Source organism: Lacerta agilis, chromosome 8, assembly GCF_009819535.1.
Source record: "Lacerta agilis isolate rLacAgi1 chromosome 8, rLacAgi1.pri, whole genome shotgun sequence".
NCBI lineage: Eukaryota > Metazoa > Chordata > Lepidosauria > Squamata > Lacertidae > Lacerta > Lacerta agilis.
Window position 1 is genome coordinate 36,952,742 of NC_046319.1, and position 20,704 is coordinate 36,973,445.

General features: G+C 47.4%; 1 protein-coding gene across 1 annotated transcript in view; it reads right to left on the reverse strand.

Moving 5' to 3' along the window:
- The window catches only part of CPNE7 (copine 7), a 39,319-nt gene that overhangs the window by 16,312 nt on the left and 2,303 nt on the right, over nucleotides 1-20,704 (reverse strand). The window contains exons 2-4 of the mRNA XM_033156959.1: nucleotides 2,912-3,094; nucleotides 826-900; nucleotides 499-573 (exon numbers count right to left, since the gene is read on the reverse strand). Of these exons, the coding sequence (XP_033012850.1) occupies nucleotides 499-573; nucleotides 826-900; nucleotides 2,912-3,094 (333 nt within the window). The remainder of the gene's footprint in view (nucleotides 1-498; nucleotides 574-825; nucleotides 901-2,911; nucleotides 3,095-20,704) is intronic.

Genomic DNA, 20,704 nt, shown 5'->3' on the forward strand with positions numbered 1-20,704 from the left:
TAGTTGTTGTTGCTGCTGCTGCTGCTGCTATTTCATGGAGGACAGGGCTGTTGAAGGCTGCAAGACGTGATGGCTATGCTCTGCCTCCACAGCCAGAGGCAGTAATGCTTCTGAATATCAGTTGCTGGAAATCACAGGATGGGAGGGTCCTGTTCTCGTGCCTGAATTCTGCCTGCGGGTTTCCGACAGGCATCCAGTTGGCCACTGCGAGAACAGGATGCTGGACTAGACAGGCTATTGGCCTGATCCAGCAGGGTTCTTCTTATGTGCTTAATAATAATTAATTAGATGTATTATGTTGTTGGCTCCCCTCCGCCCATGGGTGCTTCAATAAAGAGCCCAGAGTCAGCCCTCCCAACAGAATGTGGCTAAAAATGGGAAGGCTCAACCACTATGCTGTGTGTGTGTGTGTGTGTGTGAGAGAGAGAGAGAGAGAGAGAGAGAGAGAGAGAGAGAGAGAGAGAGAGAGAGAGTTGGGTCCTTTGTGGCCCCTGTTACCTTGTCATCCAGTTTCTTTGCTCGAAAGAACAGTTCCACAAAACCATTATCCCCAGAAATCTCTTCAGATGTCACCTGTTGTGGGGCGGAGGTTCAAGAGGGAGGCCAGTCAGAAGCCATCCTTGGGGAGATTTTATTTATTAACTTTGTAAACCACCCTCCACCTGAAGAGCTCGGGCAGTTCACAGCATAAAAATACAAAATAAAAACATAAAATACCTAATAATAACAAGAACAAAACCAAAACTCATAATCCCCACAGGGCCTCAGGTCATGGAGGCCAGAAGGCTGTCATAAAATGTCCGCTTCTGTGACCGGGCTGCTCACCGTAATGGTGGACTTGCCCGCATACTTCCCGTACTTCAGGAACAGAGGCTTGGTCACCCGCTTCTGGGCCACAATCTGCAAAGGAGGGCAGAAAGAAAAGATTTGTTTATTTGACCATGTTGTCTATGCTGCTTGGTTGTAATAAAACTCAAGGCGCTTCGCAACAAATGTTAAAATGAACACGAAAAATCTGTTAAAAGCAATCAATCAAAAACCTTTAAAAGATAATGGGAATGAACAGTAAGTTTAAAAGAAATCAAAACATGCCAACATCTGTGTGTCTGGATAGGCTTGCCTCAAGAATGATGTTTTAAGCTGGTGTTGAAAGCAGTACAGAGAAGGTGCCTGCCTGATGTCAATAGACAGGGAGTTCCAGAGTGTAGGTGCTGCCACACTGAAATTCAACACCACTCCTACTCAGGAGTAGACCCATTGAAGTTAATGGACATGACTCACTTCGGTTCATTAATTTCAATGGGTGGATTTTGAGCAGGACTTAGTTAAATGGGGTTGGACTAGATGACACTCGGGAGGCCTTCCAACTATGTGAGTCTATGAATTTCAAGTTTTGTACAAGTGAGGAATGACTATTATATGGCATCTATTCATTCCAGAGGTCCGTTCTTAACCTGAAACCTTCTTAACCTGAGGTACCACTTTAGCTAGTGGGGCCTCTCGCTGCCGCCGTGCCGCCGGAGCACAATTTCTGTTCTCATCCTGAGGTAAAGTTCTTAATCCGAGGTACTACTTCTGGGTTAGCAGAGTCTGTAACCTGAGGTGTTTGTAACCCAAGGTACCACTGTATTGGCATATTGGGGTGCAGGAAGGAGCTTGAGGCAGTCCCACATATAACACGTTTCAGTAACCTAACCTAGAGGTCACCAGAGCATAGACATAGGCATGCAGTGCATAGTTATGGGGCTCACTCCCACAGGAGGCAGTGGTGGTCACCAACTTGGATGGTTTTAAAAGAGGATTGGACAAATTCATGGAGGAGAAGGTTATCAGTGGCTACTAACCCTGGTGGTTATGCCCTATCTCCCCTGTCAGAGGCAGCAATGCTTCTGAATAACAGCTGCTGGGAATCACAAATGGGGAGAGTGCTATTGCGCTCACTTTCTGCTTGTGGTCTTCCCACAGGCATCTGGTTGGCCATTGTGAGAACAGGATGCTGGACTAGATGGGCCATAGGTCTGATGTGGCAGGCTCTTCTTAAGGTTTTTTTTAATGGGAAATGATCTCAGCACTGGCTCAGGGACCAAAATGAGTGAGTCACACAACGGTTCTGCCTGACAGAAAAGCACAATGAGGGGGAATCCTGCAGCATGCTGGGCATGGGGGAGGTGCAGGAGGCAGACCCCGTGGAAGCTGCTCGGAGCCTTCAAGATACTTGCTCATCCGTGCTTTTGCACATGAGCCACACAGCAAAGCCACAGGAGGCTGGCAATGGCTGGCAATTATCCCATGGCGAGAGAGAGTGGAGAGTTCCAGTCTGCATGCTGCTTCTTGCTTTTACAGGTGCAATCGCTGTGGACAAGCCGCAGCAGGAAAGTGGATGGCAGGTCTTTGCAGAATTCAGAAAGTCCATTTTTAAAAGGGACTTGTTTGAGCTCAACTTCAGCATATCTAAAAGGGAACTGAATCCAGTTCACATTTGTCCCTTTGGAAAATCAATTAGTTCAGTTCACATTCAATGCACACCTCAATTCAAGTTCATCCAAGCAATCCTCAGCAATTTTTTGGTCCGCATTCATTTGGTTACAAACTGCTGTGGGGACATATAAAATATATCCTTGGGCTGGTCACTCCTTCTCAGCTTAACCTACCTCACAGGGTTGTTGTGGAGATTAAACAAGGACAGGGAGAACCACATATACCATTTTGAGCTCCTTAGAGAAAAGGTGGGATATAGAGGCAATGCAATGCAATACTGAACTAGTTTGGTACAAGGACTGGGCCTTTTTGTTGGCTCCCAGATTGGCCCTGCAGCTCTTTCTCTTTCTCTCATTTGGAACAAAGGAGAGCTGTTCTATTCTGCTACCACTGTTTGCGCCAACCTGATGAGGCGGCACCTGGCCCTCCTTACCTGGCCCACTGTGCATTCCATGCCACCCAAGAAGTCGTCATCGTGGGTCCCAATGCTGCTGTGGCCATGAATGTCATACACCTCAAACCGCAGTTTCTGCACCTCCTCAAAGTAATAGTCAACCATGAAGACCTTGGCAAAGATGGGGTTCAGGTTGCTTCTGATGACCTCTGATCGGTCCACCTGTGGAACGCATGGGAGGAAAAGCAGACATTCAAGATGAGTGGAATATCAAGTTCAGGGATAGTGGAAAGAAAGCTTCGAAATGAGCCACTCACAGGGCTGACCATATTCTTAGGCAGAGCGAGGCAACTACCTCTTGCGGCATATCTTTTTTTTTTTTTTAAACAGAATTTATTAGCATTTTCGTAATATAACACAAACCCAACCCCACACCTACAAATACAAAAACAAATACAGATACACATAATGTCAGGATTCTTCTTCTTATTTGTATATCTTACAAAAAAAAATTTCTACTTCTGAATCTTGACGTTTGACTTCCCCCGCCTTTTCATCTTCGGTTTTAAATCAATATACTATTTCCTTAACAACTTTTCTCTATAAAAAAATTTAACTTTACTTAAAAATAACACAATTATCTTGATCTTTTTATTATAACCTAAATCTTAACCATATATTCTTATAACTAAACTTATTTCTTCTATCCTTTATCATGCTGCTTTTGACTTAAGATTCAATATCTCCTTACTTATTTAAAATAAACTTATAATTAACAGACTTCACACTCCGATTTCGGATACCATGACAGACCATTTGGATTATACATTTAATACTTCAACCCACTCCCCCTCTGTCCATTGTCTTTTTCTGTCTTTCACCAGAACCGGATCTCCAATTATCTTCTTCTGAATGTCCACAGATCCAGGCATTCACAACAAACCTAGCATCGAGCTTCAGGGTGTTCATCACTTCCTTTCTGGGCTCCTCCGTACCTTTGTACCATACTTCTTCTTCTTGTAGAAATCTTAATTCCATGTCCCTTGCCCCCGAGCTGCCACCTCGGAGTCTGGATATTATAAATTTTCCCGTTCCAGGGCTGCCACCCCCAGAAATCGGTTCCTTTTCCCGGAGTTGCCCAGCCATTTCGAACCATCCTTCAAGCACCCCTCCCAGCTCTTTGCCAAGGTTTGATTCCATTGTATAAAACTTTTGAAAAGCCTCCTCTGTGGAAAGTGAGTCCTTTTTATTTATAATTCCACTCAAAACTTGCAGTTTCCGATTAAGCAGTTCCAGCTTCAAGACAGTGAGCATTTCCTCATCCTTTAAACCAGAGTTCAATACCAGTGCAAACACAAAGTCCAGCATTTTAGAAGGGAGGGTGAGTGTCAGATTTCAGTTCCTGTCTCTTCCTTCCTTTGTTTCAATTTTTTCCCACGACAGTCCAAGTCGTTGCCATTTCTCCGAAGCCGGAGTATAAAGACCAAAACTTCAAATGGAGATATTTTTTCCCCAGTTAACCCCCGAAGGGAAATCTCAGCAGTCTCAGTTTTCAAATTCCAGATACTTTCTATCGATTGTTGTAGCAGCAGTCACTTAAACGGTTAATTTCTTTCATCTCCCGAAGGGAGGGAGGCGGGCTGCCTTTCTTCTTTCCCCCAGATCGTTCCAAGAATACAAAGAGTCAATCAAATACTCACAGCCACTGGGTTCTTATCAGCTCGTTAAAGACAGGTAGAACTTAGACGCTCATCACAGGCTTTGTCGCCGCATTTACATCCCGGTTGGGGCATGTCCCCTATAGCCCGGCTCCGTCGTCCCTTCACCCCCACTCCCCCTTTACAGGGGGAGCGGGGGAAGGGTTCGGAGCCACAACGGGCACAGCCGGGGAGCCCAGGGTGCGGGACGCTCTTCCCGCACCCCAACCGGAGCCCCGCTTTGCAGTAGCAGGGCTCCTAACCCCCGGGATGGACTGGGTGCTTCGCAGCCGAAGCAGCCCACGACCACCCGCAATGGCGTCGCCGCCGGAAGTCCTCTTGCGGCATATCTTGAGGGGCAGGGATTGAACACAGATGGATGTACCGTGCAGTCTGTCTGCTGTGCTCAGTGCAAGTGGAGGACCCTATCCTATCACCAGTGTCAAAATAAGATTCAGCTGCCAGGCCAGTTTCATGGAGTGGGGAGGACATCAGATCCAAGCCCAACCACCTTTGCCACTGACTTACTTGTGGCCTCAGGAGAGTCACTCTGAGAACAAGACCAGCAAACCTCACAGCGTTGCTTTGAGAGTTAATACAGAACAAAGATTGTAGGCTGTTTTGCAAATTCACAGTGCAATCCTAGGCATGTTGTTTACTCAGAAGTGAGTCCCACTGGTGTACTTGGCTGAGCTGACTGACAAGTTAAGTGTGCACAGAACTGTAGCCTAAACATAGTGTAGACATTATAAAGAAGGGGAGAGGAGACAAGTACAGGGTCACTACACCTGGAGTAATTTCTTGAGCAGGCAAAGCAGGCAGACTGGTGCCATTAACTGCCTGTGGCGGGAGGTTGAAACACGGCATGCTGGAGTCACCATTTGGTGTCCCTGAGCCAGAACACAGAGTCTGTGGTGAAGACAGACCCAATTCTGATCACTTTCTCCTTCTCCTATGTCTTGTGGGTGAAATATCATTGAGTCCAGCTCACCAAAGCATTTGTTCTTCTAGTTCATATTAAAACAGAATGCAAAAGGGACGGCGGTATGTATGCATTATTTTTGAGTTCAAAAGGGACTGTCACGCAGTGGTACAGCACATATACCCAGTTTCAACCCCTGGCATCTGTAGCTTGGGCAGAGGAAAAACTGCCCACTCTGGAGAGCCACTGCTAGCCAATGAAGATGATACTGAGCTAGATGGACCAATGGTCTGACTCAGGACTCATCCTGACTTCCTTCTATGCCGCATTTCTAGGCACAGGTGCAGACTTTAGAACTCCGTGTCCAAATAATGTTTATTATTATTATTTGTCCTGCCAGCTTACCTGGGAAAACCTGCACTTTACTGCTGAACTGGCAAGCGCCAATCAGTTTTTTCTGTGGATTGCCGCTTGTTATGATTGGAAGGCAGCTTCCAATGTTCCTATTGAAATCAGCTCTTATTCAAAATCATGAGGACTGAGGTGAGGCTAGGAAAACTCCATCTGAAACGCTGGAAATCTGCTGCCACTCAGAACAACTAAGAGTCTTGTGGCACCTTAAAGACAAACAAATACTAAGCTAGATGGACCATCAGTTTCCTGTGACTGGAAAGTAAACTCAGAGCTTCACCAGCTAAGTGACGAGCTTCACGTTTTTCTCCAGAGACCTACCTCTAAGTCCCCTGTCTTCTGAAGTTAGGCAGGTGGATTGGGGGGGGGCAGTTGTGGCTGTGGCACCCCATGTGTGGAAAGCCTTCCAGGATGTGTGTGTCCCGCCTTGCATCACATACAAATTTGAGGTTTTTCCAGTGCTAGGCAGAGAGTTTTTATGCTTGTCTAGGACTTCCAGCATGTTACTGATGCAGTCCCTCCCCCATTGGTTGTTTCTGCTGAATATTATTGCTTTGCTGTTGCATCGGTTGCTTTCTGCAGATATTAACACTGAGTTTCCTTGTATTTTTTATTTTATCATTTTAAATTATATGCAACCATTTGGTTTAAACAAAATAAAGCTCACATGATGGCTCATACGAGTATGTTGAATATATAAAAAATAGAAATGAGTGATTAAAAAAAAAAAACACCCAACCAAGAGTTCTTCAGAAGTGACAGCTTTGTAAACACGGACACACATGGACAGTGGACTTTTATAGCCTAAAATAAAAGGCCTTTATTGCAGTAAGAAGAAAACAAATTCTGGAGCCAATATTTTTTTAAATAAATAATATGAAATGTTGGAGAAAATGCCGCAAATCTGCAGGCCCTGTTCCCTGCGTTCTCTACGTTAGCAATATCAGAGTCTCTCTCTCTCTCTCCTGGATTAACAGTGGAATTATTCTGATGAAGGAAAGGATCTGCAGTGGGAAGCGGAAGGGAAGGGAAGAGCGAGTGCCGTCTCCTGCCCTTTATCTCCAGCTCCAGAGGGCTGGTTATTTGAGGCTGGTTATTTGCGGCACCCGGATAGCATCACAGCTCCCTCCTTTCCTCTCCTCCTCCTCCTACCTACCTTCTTAAGGGATAGAAGCTGGCGCTCTTATGGAAATGGAATAGAATTTTGCCTAAACATTCGGGGAATGGAATCGTTACTGTGGTGAATGCAGATGAGATGCTAATGAGCCATTCCTCAGGCACTGATCCCAGTTTTTGTGGGGAGGCTTTGTGAGGGTGCCAGGTTTTTTTGGGGGGGGAGATTGTAAGGGTGGCTGGCAGCCTCAAGCTGAAGGTACCTGCCCTGCCTCTCCACCAGCGTCAAAAGGGCCACTCCAGACTGGTGCTTGGTTTTTTTGCAGCGTATACTGCAACACTGATGCAACCATAGTTCGCTGGCAGTGGGTATAAACTGGACCCATCCACACATCTGTCTGAATGATGAGTTATCCTGTAATAATCGCCGAAGAATTGATGCTTTTGAATTATGGTGCTGGAGGAGACTCTTGAGAGTCCCATGGACTGCAAGAAGATCAAACCTATCCATTCTTAAAGAAATCAGCCCTGAGTGCTCACTAGAAGGACAGATCCTGAAGTTGAGGCTCCAGTACTTTGGCCACCTCATGAGAAGAGAAGACTCCCTAGAAAAGACCCTGGTGTTGGGAAAGATGGAGGGCACAAGGAAGAAGAAGAAGAGTTTGGATTTGATACCCCGCTTTTCACTACCCGAAGGAGTCTCAAAGCGGCTAACATTCTCCTTTCCCTTCCTCCCCCACAACAAACACTCTGTGAGGTGAGTGGGGCTGAGAGACTTCAGAGAAGTGTGACTAGCCCAAGGTCACCCAGCAGCTGCATGTGGAGGAGCGGAGACGCGAACCCGGTTCCCCAGATTACGAGTCTACCACTCTTAACCACTACACCACACTGGCTCTCAAGGAGAAGGGGAAGACAGAGGATGAGATGGTTGGGCAGTGTTCTCGAAGCTACTAACATGAGTTTGGCCAAACTGCGAGAGGCAGTGAAGGATAGGCGTGCCTGGCATGCTCTGGTCCATAGGGTCACGAAGAGTCGGACACGACTGAACGACTGAACAACAACAATAATTCCCCAATGTCACCACATCATGGCCATGTGGAGTGGAAGTGCTGCAAAAAGCGAGGCAAAAAATTAAGCCAGAACATTTGGGGTATGGAAGGTTGCCAGATTTCAGCAGAAAGTTATGGGACATGCACCGACTGGAAATGAAGCAGTCCAAAAACTTTTGCAGGTGCAAACAGTACAGAAAGCAGAACCTCGTGAGACCACCCCAATACCATTATAAGCACAAATAATCAGGAATGCAAAATAAAAAGGGGCCCCTTCCCTTCCCTAGCCCTTCTGCTTACTTGGTCAGTGGCTGTCACCTATCTCTCTTGTCTAAAGTAGATCACAGGTCCTCTGTTCCTAGTATTGAGTAGTGCTCTGTAAACAACAACTACCCCTAGGCAGTGGTGGATCAGTGGCTGTCCCAGGCTCAGTCTCCAGCATCTCCACATAGGGGTGGGTGAGACTCCTTCATGAAATTGTAGAGAGCTGTTGCAAGTCAGTGTAGTAGATAATACTGAGCTAGATAAACCAAAGGCCTGACTCTGTATCAGATGTCTTCCTATGAATCTATCCCAGGCAGCCTGAGCTTTCTTTCACTTGCTATCCCTTCACTGCCCCCACACACACAAGCACAATGATGGCATCAGAATCCACTATAGCTCCATATTCCATCAGGGCTGGTGCCAGCAACCGCATGACAACATCCCTTGGGGTGCCAGTGAGGGTGCCAGGGTGCCACTGCTTCATAGCAGTTCCGATTGGCATTGACATTCCCCAGGAATGTAGCTTGGCTTGCTTGCACGAGCCATCTGCAACTATCCTTCTGCAGGCACCACTTTCAGTGCCTCTGCTCTCTAGTTCTGGCACACTGTGGCAGTGGAGATGGTGTCAGTTGGTTGCAGCAGGAGCCGATGACAGAGTTGGCCATGCCTTGGAGAAGGAGGCAGATGAACGGGAGGTGTGCAAGTGTGCTGGGGTGGGGCCCTATGGAACAGCTCCCACTCCACTCACTGAGCTTGTGCAGGAGGCACTCCTGGTGCTGTTTGTCCAAAAGTGATTTCTTTTTTTGTTCCCAATTCCTCAAGCAGAATTAAAGCCTTTCAGACCAGAAGCCTTTTCCTTTGCGGGAGGGAAGAAAGTGCTCTTGCTTGCTTTCCCACCTGAAAAGTGGGAACTTTCTTTCTCATCCTGGCAGGGAAGGGAGAAAGATTAGCCTGGCACAATGCCTCTCTGCTTTCCATATTGATTACGCAGCAGCAGGGAGGGCCCTTCCATTTGCTTCCACAAATCCTGATTTCATTTGAGTTTCAATGAGCCAGCCAGAGGGCTGCACGCTCTGTGGCAATCGATTCCCCTAAATCTCCTTTATCTCAGGAAACCTCACCAAAAACCTCCCTCCCTAATGAGCAGGGATTTATTAATTTGATGCAATAACTGTCAGCTCTAATCTCCTCCAAATGTACGGCTAAGATCATCCTGGAGCAGTGCTTGCCATCCCTCAAGATGCCCGCTGAGGGTTTAATGCCAAGAGTCAGTGGCCGAACTGGACATGTCAGAGCGGACAGAGCAGCTTCCAAGCCCTGTCCATCATGTATGCTCCAGCTGGAGCTGCTGGCTGGGATTTTCTGTTTAATGGATTGGCTCAGTTCTTCCCACTAAGCGACAGCCACTTCAAAGCTGCTTTGTCCAGTTGCACTGAACAGCAGGGGGCTTTGAGAGAAACAAAAAATGAGGCTGAGGTTGAGTTTTGTTGAACAGGTTGAGCCTCCCTTAATCTTGGGTCCTCCCAGATGTTTTGGACTACAATACCCACCAGCCCCAACTGGCCAAAACATCAGGGGAGGGCCCCAGCTTGAAGGAGGCAGTGCTAGTTGCTGGAAATGAGACTTTGGAAAATTATCCCCGTTGTGTTCTGCCTTTAGTGAATTCTGGAGCATGTGTTTATCTCCAGTGGGGCAGGCATTGCCCTGGCATGTAGCCTGGAAACAAAGAGATCTTTGCAAAGATGCTGTGATGAGCCGTCCATTTTCAGTTGCACAAAGATAGGTGATCTACCCCAGTGGTTCCCAATGAGCGAAGTACTGCAGACCCTTTGTCTTTCAAAAGCCAAGCAATGGACTCCTTACTTTTGAAAATGTTGGTGTCTCTGTGGTAGTTTTTGATATGTGAATAGTGCCACCTTACACTCGAACATGCCCCAGCAGAAAACTGGGATGTGTGTCTTCCAGGCTACACTACTGTGCAAGTCACATGATCCGCATGAGAGCATGTTGCCCCAAACCGCACATTTTTGGGCATTGCAATCTCATGCGAGATGTGTATCTGCATCTTTTGGGTGCCATACACTTATGCAAGAGCACAGCCCCCCAAAACAGGATGTCTCTAGAAAGTTGAGGGATATGTGCCACAGACTCCCTGGGTGGGTTACTTAGACCCCTGGGGTCCAAGCCCCACCAACCGAGAGTCCCTGATCTACACTGTAAAGGCCACCTTTCACTAACCAGCAACCATGGAAGGTAAATGGTTGTTTCCTCTCCTGCCCTCAGGGCTGTCCTGGCTGCACAGCAAGCAACAGGTGCCGAGCTGTGGAGTTGGCCTCAGTGTCAGCTGCCAATAACCCTTTGTCCACAGAAGCCTGAGCAGCTATCGGACGCTCCCAGAGGAAGGCACAAATCGCTGCTACATTGCTGTACTTCTGTAATGATTTTTAAATAACGACAAAGCACAAAATGGTAACTTTATCAACGTCAGGGCCAAGCGCGCTGTCGGGATGCTGGCCAAAGTGATTTTCCATGGCCGCTAATATGGGCCAAGACGGCTGGGCTCCCTCGAAAATACAAGAGCCCATTTCAATATTGATTTTCGCCATGCCATCTAAGTGCAAATGGTGGATTTGCACTGCCTGCTTCAGACAATAAATTAGCCTCAACAACAGCCAAGTGGGCTTGTTCCAGGAAGGGAGACTTTTACTATGCTCAGCACCACTCGGACCTGTCCCATTCGCAGGGTGATCTTCAGGACGCTTTCCATGCTGTGCCGGGCCAAAGATCCACTTAGCCTAGAGCTTTGTTCTCTGGCAGAGGCCAGCCAGATGCCCCTGGGAAGCTTTCAAACAAGACACGAGACCTTTTGCAGAAAGGCAGCAGCTGTGCTGCCCTGTTGCAGCGAAACCAGCCAAGATTCCTGTAGCACCTCAAAGGCAGACACGTTTATTAGGGTATGTACAGTGCATTTCGAACAATATGGATCCAACTGCCCAACGAAGTGGGTGTGCATAGCTGGCTCATTATCTCCTGGATTAGGCTTCAGAATATGCTGCCTTGAATCTATTGATACGAAAGAACACAAAGCTGCGATCTCAGATGAAAAGCGTCACATGCTCTCTGGCTCTGCTATAATTGTCTCTTCATCGTCACATTTCAAAGTAGCTCTTCCCCAGAACGAGGCTGAGTCTGGCTTACTGGGCTTCTGCCAGAGAAGGGGATGGCGAAAGTTAGGACTGGACAACTCTCCTCCTCCTAAACAACTTTCAGGCTGGTTTCCCTCCCTCTGAAAGCGGCTCCCTTAATTCAGCCTTTGTTCGGCTCTGTTTCTGCTTCACTGTGGATTTTTCACAATGTGGTAGGCAATTAAAGCCCGCTTTCCAGAGCTTAGCTTGCTAGACCAAATGAAAGAATCATGAGAGGTGTTGCTTGCTGCCAATTAAATTTCTTTTGGAATGACCAGGTAAGTGGGCCACATTTTGCTCAGGGCCTGTCATATATTTGGGATTGAGAAGGGTGTTTAACCAAAATTTAAAAAATAAAAATAAAAATCTACCTTTTAGGAGGCTTTTCTAGCTTTGGTTCCCCTGCAGTTCGTTGGTGGCTTGGCTCACTTTGGCTTCTCTCGTTCTGCAATGCACTGCTTCTCCGCTCAGGCTGGGGCTGCCCAGGCTGCTTATTGCCTTCTGCCATGCTGGGACAGCGAATGGTTGAGCACAGGAACATAGGAAGCTGCCTTACTCTGAGTCAGATCGGCGGTCCAGCTAACTCAGTATTGCCTACCTATGAGTCAGGGAGCCAAATGCAGCTCTCCAAGCCTCTCTCTCTGGCCCTTGGGACTTGGCTCATATCACACACCCTCCCTACTTATACCTCCACCAGCCCTTTTTGCCTGGATGGAATGTGCCCTTGAACTCTGGTCATTAATCTTGCTTCTCTGGCTCCACCTTCTGCTGGCATGTGCCCCTTGGAAGATTGCGCAGGACTGAGTGGAGCCCTTGGGTTAAAAAAGGTTCCTCACCCCTAGCCCATGCTGACTGGAAACAGCTCTCCAAGATTTCAGGTTTCCTTTGCAGCCCTACCAGGAGATGCCAGGAACTGAACCGGGGGATCATCTGCATGCAAAGCAAATGCTCTACCACTGAGTTATGTCCCCCCTGCCCCATTTGGCACAGTTTTGGGCTAGGCATCCCTCTGGCAACTATTCTGAAACTAAGCTTATTTAAAGTAAGCCTTGTAGAACAAAGAGGCTGAAGCAGAGATTCATGCAAGACCAGAGCAAATTAATGCGATTCTGCTAAACCTTAGCTGCTAGATAGCTCAGACATTTTTTTTAAAAAAACGTAGCAGAGCTTTCATGCAGCAACTTTGTCAGTCTGGTAAGAAGGTGACGCATGACCCAGAACTTACAAATGACGGATAATGACACACACTTAAAAAGAGATAATAACGTAGGCCGTGCTGCTGTAAAATTGAGCTGTTTAGAGAGACACACACCTGAACCCCAACAATTAGGCTTCGTGAGGAGTGTGATCTGTATTAATGCTAATCTTAAAATCTATATTACTCAAGGAGGGCTGGATTGTTTTATTCTTCATGGCAGCTGTCTGGTGCCCTCACCTCAGGATGTCTTGCAGTGTTGCTGTGGGTCTGTGGTCCTTAGGGTTCTTCCTGATAACCTCCTCCTTTATTGAGCATTCATCCTGATTTGCTTGCACAAAACCTGAGTGGAGCTTAGAACATAGCCGCTCTTTACTGAGCTTTCATTCTTATTTGTTTGCAGGGAAGTTCTATGGCAATGAGCCTTTGTCCTACCTTCATCCTAGCTTGGCCTGCATCCATCCTAGTTTGGTGCTTCTGTGTCTTGCCTTTAGCTCTTTGTTCACCCCCCATGCTTCAATGCATTTCTCAGTCACTCTTCCAAACCACAGGTGTCAGTTTCTTTTTAAAAGCAGATTTGTGGCACCAGGGCAACAGAGCCCTATCATCCGCTTCAATGGCACAAACATTAAGTTCCAGTATGCGCATCACATCCACCCCCCTTCCTGCAAAATAGTGACATTTTCGAGGCACTCTCAGACCATGCAATCCTGGAATTACCGCTCCAGCATTTATGGAGTATTTCTATACCACTATATAATATCATAAAATATCTGGGCGCTGTACAACACTAAAACATAAAGAGAGTTAGTGTGGCGTAGTGGTTAGAACATTGGACTAGGAGCTGGGAGACCAGGGTTCAAATCCCTGTCATTATGCTTACTGGGTGAGCTTGGACCAGTCAGTCTCTCAGCCTAACCTACCTCACAGGGTTGTTGTGAGGATAACATGGAGAGCAGGAGAAGCAACTGTTCCGCCTTGAGCTCTTTGAATGGAAGATGGGATATAAAGGTAACAACAGCAATCAACGTTAAAAAAATACAGATAATTATCAAAGAGACTGAATAATCAAAAAAGCAATAATTAAACTGCTACAAGCGCCTGTCAGCATAAAAAGTCTTCAAGGGATGCCTGACAGTCAAAAGCAATGGCTGCAGAATTTTCAGGGTGACTTAGAAAAATTAATGAATTGCAAACTGATGTGTAAGTGTGGATATCTGAATTTAGGATTGAAAAAAAGGAGAAACGAGAAAATTGACAGATTTCTCCCAGGAAAATGTGTGTAGGCTGTAATCCTGTATACACAATTTCCTGGGAGTAAGTCTCATTGAACTCAGTGGTGCTTACACATCTGAGTAGGCATGTCTAGGATTGCATACTAATTTGCCTTCTTTTGAATTTTCAAAAGTTGGCAAGCACATTGGTTGACGGCTGCTACAAGCAGGGACTGAGTGGAGGCAGAACAGCTGATTTTTGCTAATTTTTAAGAACTGTCGAACAAACCCAGCTTGTTGGCAACCTCCCATTCTTCTGTCCTTGACCAAAACACTTCTCTTGCTGCTCCTTTCTATCAGCCACTGATGTCTCTCCTGACACTGCGCTGGGGACCCACAGCTTAGCAGTTGCCAACTTTTTTTACCAGCTTGGCACCCGTGCCTATAACAATAGCTTAATCTGGAGAGCAAGAACTGTAGCTCAATGGCAGAACATATGCCTTGCATGCAGGAGGTCCCAGGTTCAATTCCCAGTACCTCTAGGTAGGGCTGGGAGAGATCTCTGCCTGAAACCCTGGAAAGCCACTGCATGTCAGTGTAAACAATACTGGGTTAGATGGACCAGTCATCTTCCTTGGTAAAATGTAGTTTCATGTGCTCTTGTGAAGATTGTAACAGGAGACAGTGCTGACCTCCATGCCATAAAGGCTCCACCTGATCCAGCCAACGTTAGTGGCACAGGAGCAGCCGGGGCAATTCTTTTCCTGGTCAGTTGGCAACCCGGACCAAATTCTCTTTGTTGATAGCATGACATCTTCTTGGGACCTAGCTAAGAGGACTGAAGAGTACACTGTGAGCAACTTTGCTTATCACTGCAGTAAAGCCTGATCCCACAGGAAAAGGGACAGCTGAGGACTGTGTGTGTGCATCCCTGCAGTTGAGCAATCCAGAAAGCTTTAACAGCCCTCATTCATCATGCAAATTGCAAGGGAAGAGGGAATTAGTGGGAAGAATGCTATCACTGTGCAACACATGAGGGCCTGGCCTGCATGCTCCCAAGGTTGGCAGGAGGCCTCCTTTGTCATCCAGCAAGCTCCCTTCCTCTCTCAAGTAGCCCACTGCCCACTTCCCAATGGGGGGAAAAATCACATTCCCGCAGAACTTATTTACACCAGCATCTTTCTCTTGGCTGGGCTCTTCCTTACCATCCCATCTTGAGTTAATTGGGCTTGCAGGGCTGGGCCAACCTTGCAGGGTAACCCCTGCTGCAAATCAAGGCACATTAGAGCACCCAGAGCTAGCCTAGTTATTACTGCACCCGACACCCCAACCTTTTATGATAATGAGACACGCTAAGGAAGGAAGCTCTATACAGCCCTGGCATGCACAGACACATATGCGCATGCACAAAAACATGCATAGGGCCAGAAAGATTTCTCTTGTGCTTTTGGGTATCAAAGAACTCTATACCACACTAGATGAAAATGGATCCTTTGGGACCAATGTAGCAGCTATGAGCAACTGGATAGATTTTAATAGGGTTGAATCCCCCAAACATTTCCTCCTTTCCATGTTCATGATGCCATGGAAGTTGCAGAATGTGAGCAGGGTACTACACAAATTAGTAGCAGACAAGAAACCCCTTTTGGAGAGGCAAGGAGGACATAAAGGTCCAAAGAATTCCAGGAGCTCTCAAGTCCCAAACCTCACCTGGATCCTTACTAACCACTGCAAAAATAGTAAGCATATATAGAGCACTTTAGGGGGGGAAAGTCCCCAAAAGGTTTTATGGCACCTTGAAGATGAACAACAAATTTTATCATGGATTTTACAGGGTCCACTTCCTCAGAAGTATGAAGCATAATCCTCAGTTGCAGGCAGAGAGAGAGAGAGAGAGAGAGCACTTACCGTACCTGTACCGGTAGTTTGTAAGGAGGGCAAAGGCTCTAAGTCATGGTGCCAGATGAAAATGAAATTTAAAAGGTGCACACAGTGACAATTCAATTAGAGCCAGAATGAATGTGAGATGAGCAGAGTGATGCTTTACAACAGCAGAGACAGGCAATAAAACAATCCACTTGGCAATGCTGAGTGAATTAACATCTCTAGTGGGAAAGGAAGGCATGGTCTCCATTCAGACCCAAATGAATAGAGCGGCACTGAAGGGCTACATTTCCTGCATCTGATGAAGTGGACCCTAGTCCATTAATGTCTACGCAGTCATAAAAACACATTCCTCTTCAAAGTGCCACAAGACACTTCATTGCAACTGACAGGGCCATCTCGTTCATTGGGGCTGGTGATGCAACGTGCCAGGGCGCAATGGCCTGGAGGGCGCCTCCGCCCTCCAGCCCTGCTGGCAGAGCCTGCCGGCAGCGCCCTCCAGCTGCCCAGTGGAGCAAGGGAGCTGGCCGGCCACACCATGCCCTCCGGCTGCCCGGCAGAGCACGGGAGCACGAGCCGGCCGGCCACACCATGCCATCCGACTGCCTGGCAGAGTGCGAGCTGGCCAGCCGCGCCACACCCTCCAGCTGCCCGGCGGAGCACAAGCTGCCCGGTTGCGCCGCACCATCCGGCTGCCTGGCGGAGTGCGGGAGCGCGAGCCAGCCGCCCTCGCCTCCCGTCCCACAAGCACTGGAAGGGCGCACAGAGCCCCGCGCCGCTCCAGCGCCACGCCCCTCATCCCCCGCTCGCCCACCCCCCTCCCGAGGGGTGGCAAGCACGGGAGGGAGGCGGCGGAGAGGCGGCATGCCGGGGGCGCTGGAGGGATCGCCGCACCACGGCGGCCGATCTCCTTAAGACAGCCCTGGCAACTGACTTACCACAGCTGCTACCCCTCTGGAAATGACCCTTTAGCCTTTCCCAGCTTTGTGTCCTCAAGATGTTGTTTTGAGTTGTGTGACTTAACTAGACACCACATTTTTCAGCATCTGAGGCCCCTCCAGGATTAAGGACTCTGAAGCTTAAGCTTCATTCGTTTCACAGTAGATCCGGCCCTGCAGTGAGAGCAGGATGCTGGACTAGATGGGTCCCCTTTGGCCTTACCCAGGAGCCAGGCTTGTCTCATGCCTTGTGCCAGCAACCTGATCTCATGCCCTGGGGTGCCTTGGTGGCTCTTGTCACTCCCTCTGCAAGCTGAGGCAGAAGGTCCATCAGCCCAAGCACAACAGCCCACATCCTCTGGAATGGGTAGCCAAAAAAGCATCTTCTCCAACCCCAGAAGCCTCTAATGGAGAAAAGGGCCTTGGATGTTTCAAGGGACTAGCCCACCTGCCTGGCCTCTATTGCCACTGCCTGCTCAGCGATTCATGCAGAGGATGAAAACCTTCAGTGCCAACATCTAACGAGCGAGTGTCTGAAGCTACAGGCAATTAACCCTGAAACTGTTACAAAAGAGCCATGTGCCGGGAAGTGAGGAGAGGGAATCAGCCTGAGAGAGCCAGGCGTTCTCCCCCTCCTTTGCAAGTGTACAAAGGAAGGAAAGGAAGATTCCAGGCAGGAAGTGGTTGGCAACAGGCCCAGGTGAGGGATTAAGCAAAGAGTTGTTCACAGGTGTCCTGACCCAGCAGTTGACTGCTGTGACTCCTCAGAACCCCACCCGGGGGTCAGCAGCAGGGCAAACCAAATCAACCTCAGTCCCCAGGACATTCCAAGAGAGAATAATCACAGGATCAAACCCTTTTATCCTGCAAAAAGTCACCTGCAAATGTATCCCTTTACGCAGATTAATCAGGATTATGCAGAGTGAGGTAGCTGTCTCAGGCGTCTGATGGTGCAGGACAGGCAGCTCAGGGAAGGTGTTGGAGGATAGAGCTGCGGATGCCATGATGCAGCCTGCCCTCTGCACCCTAAGTCTGCTTCCAGGCTGCCAGCATTTTGAAGGAGGAATTCGAGCACATGCTGGAACTGTAGGCTTGTGCATTTAAAGCAGATTAAAGTATTCTGTTGCCCCGGTGAAACAAATCCCCTTTTGAAAAGACACACTTTTGTGGTTAAGAAAATGCTTATCGTTGTATAACCTCTCCGCAAACCATCTCAGTAAAAGACTAAACACAGTCTAACCTCCACATAAGCTTTGTGCTGGCAAATCAGGATGAATGCTGAGGAAGCAGGTCGTCTGCATGAGTCTTAAGCCTGCCTGCTGCTCTCAGGTGCAGTATTGGAATAAGATTCAACTGCCAATTTGATTGGTTTATCTACTTGGAATGCAGCTTGGGAGTGGAGGGGGGAGTACAGACCACTTTGCCCTTAGCTTAGGCAGGAAAATGCCTCAGAGCTGACCAGGAATTGAAGCTACAAATAATCATGGTTTAGTCCCAGAACATCTCCTTGTTCAATGCCAGGGCTTACTCCTGAGGTATGTGACTTGATAATGGAGAAAGGTACCTCAGAGCACATCAAGAGGGCATTGCCTTCACTTCTCTGAATAATCTCCAACAACTTTCCATGCTTCTGGGATCAGGGAGCAGAGATTCAAAATTCTAGGCAGTTTGTCCATCTAATGCTGGTCTGGGGAACTTTTTGCCCTGCAGATTTTGCTGATCAGCGGCTCCCATTGTCCCTGGCCATTGGCCACGTTTGCTAGGGCGGATGGGAATTATGGTTCAGCAACATCTAGCTTTCCCAAGGCTCCCCATACCAGGTCTCTTGCAGTTGCGGTCCTCTGGGCAAGGAGGGGCTGCATCTCTTCTAGGAGTTGTAATTAACCTTACCCACCACGTTGTGCAGCCATAGCAGTGACCAGAAAAGGAATGACTACTGAGGGGAACACAGACAGAAGAAACACCATGGTGCATCTGCAGCAGCACAACCAGACACCTTCATCTGTCCCAGATGCAACAAAACATGTCTTTCCCATATCAGTCTCTACAGCAGGTGCTGTAACTCTTAACTTCATCCCTAAAGGAGCACTCCTTTATTGTCTCCCAAGACAGACAGATACCAACAATAACACTATCTATTTATTTATTTATTTATTTATTTATTTATTTATTTATTTATTTGCATGCTGCATTTTGGGGCATTGCTGTCCCAAGGTGGCACACATTATCAGAATAAATAAATAAATAAATACTATCTTAAAAAAAAAATCAACGGCAACAGCACAGTTACAAAGACTAACAAAAACAGCTAAGGAGAGCTATAATTTTGTAACATAGCACTGCAAAGAAAGCCTTTATCAAAAAGGAAGCAGAAAAAGGCATGGTTTCTAAATCAGTTTAAAAATCCATAGCATAGAGGCCATGCACCCCTATGTGGGGACAGAGTTCTATTCATTTATAAGATTATCATTATTATTTTAAATTATTGTGAACAGCTGAAGAAATAATTAAGGTCACTATCATCACTTAACCACTAATTAGAAATGCAGATTCTTCTATTCCCATTTATCAAAGCGCTATGAATGTGCATTCCTCAAGCTTTGCATAGAAAACGTTACAGGTTTTAATAGCATTTATTGGTATCTCCTCTCTCTTTTTAACTGTTTGCTTTTTTCCCCTCTGGTTTATCACCAGACACATTTAACCTGTAAATAATTAAGTAGAGGAGAAGCTGAGTTTGTGATACAAATGCATTTTGCTTACTGAGTGGCCACAGCCTGTCATCTCCTATTGGAAAGCAAAGGGCAGGTATGCTGTCCAGGCAAACTTAGAAATTAGCCACTGAGGCTGGCAGGGGACCTGGTATCCTCTTCCCAGTTTGACAGTTCACAGCCAGCAGGAACCAGCATCAATTGAAGCTAAGAGTAAGAATGCCTAGCACAAACTACTCCAGAAGCGTTCCTGCCTTCAGCATCAGTTAAGTGCTTTCAGAAGGGATCCATTTGTATTTAACTCTTGCAAAGCACTCGGTAGATTCACAGAGATGCATTAATGCTCACCAAAGATGTGCTTGAGAGCAGAATCTCCAGAAAGACCCTTCCATTGCATCGCTGCATCTCCCAATGGATTCCCTTCTAGGCTGGGAGTTGCCAGAGAATGGGAAGGGGTAAAAAGACATACAGTACTGGAGCTGTTCGACATTCACGCACCACCACGGCAAGGTAGGACCATCCTCAAATTGACTCCCTTAGGGCACAACCTGTGGCATAGGTCTATGCAATGGGTGAGGAACCCTTTTCAACCCGAGGGCCACATTCCCTTCTGGGTGACGTAGCAAGGGCCGCATGCCAGTGGTGGGTGGGGCCACAGGCAAAAGTAGGCAGAGCAACAAATGCAGGTTTTACTTTTCTACAGGAGGCTAGTTTCTACACACTCACACATCCTTCTCAGTCCTCCATCCTGGTAAACAAGGGTCGTTATCAGCATTTAAGGGAACACTCCAACCAGGGGGGGGGGAATCTCCATGACCAAAATAGGGTCCAGTGATGGGTGTGGCCTGGAGAAAGGGGGTATGGCCTGAAAGGGTGTGTGCCCAGGGCCAGATAGAGAGGCCTGAGCCTGTGGTTTTGCACATTAGGTGTATGCAGTCCAGTCCACCATAGCAAGCTAAGAGCCAATGCAAAACAGGATGGAGCCAGCCAAGCTCAGACCTCCAGAGTGAGCCAAGCTGCATTTATAAAGGAAGACAAAATGTCCCTTATACAGCTACAACCTTTAACCAATCAGTTAACTTCACTATTATTATTATTTTTTAAATGACTAAAAAGTGTCCCCCAATTAACCAGGCTCCTGCTTTAAAATTGCACGGACACACACACACACACACACACACAACATTGGTAAAAACTGCAGGTGACATGTACCCTCTTAAAAGAGGCCCTGCCTTTACTCTCTCGTGGG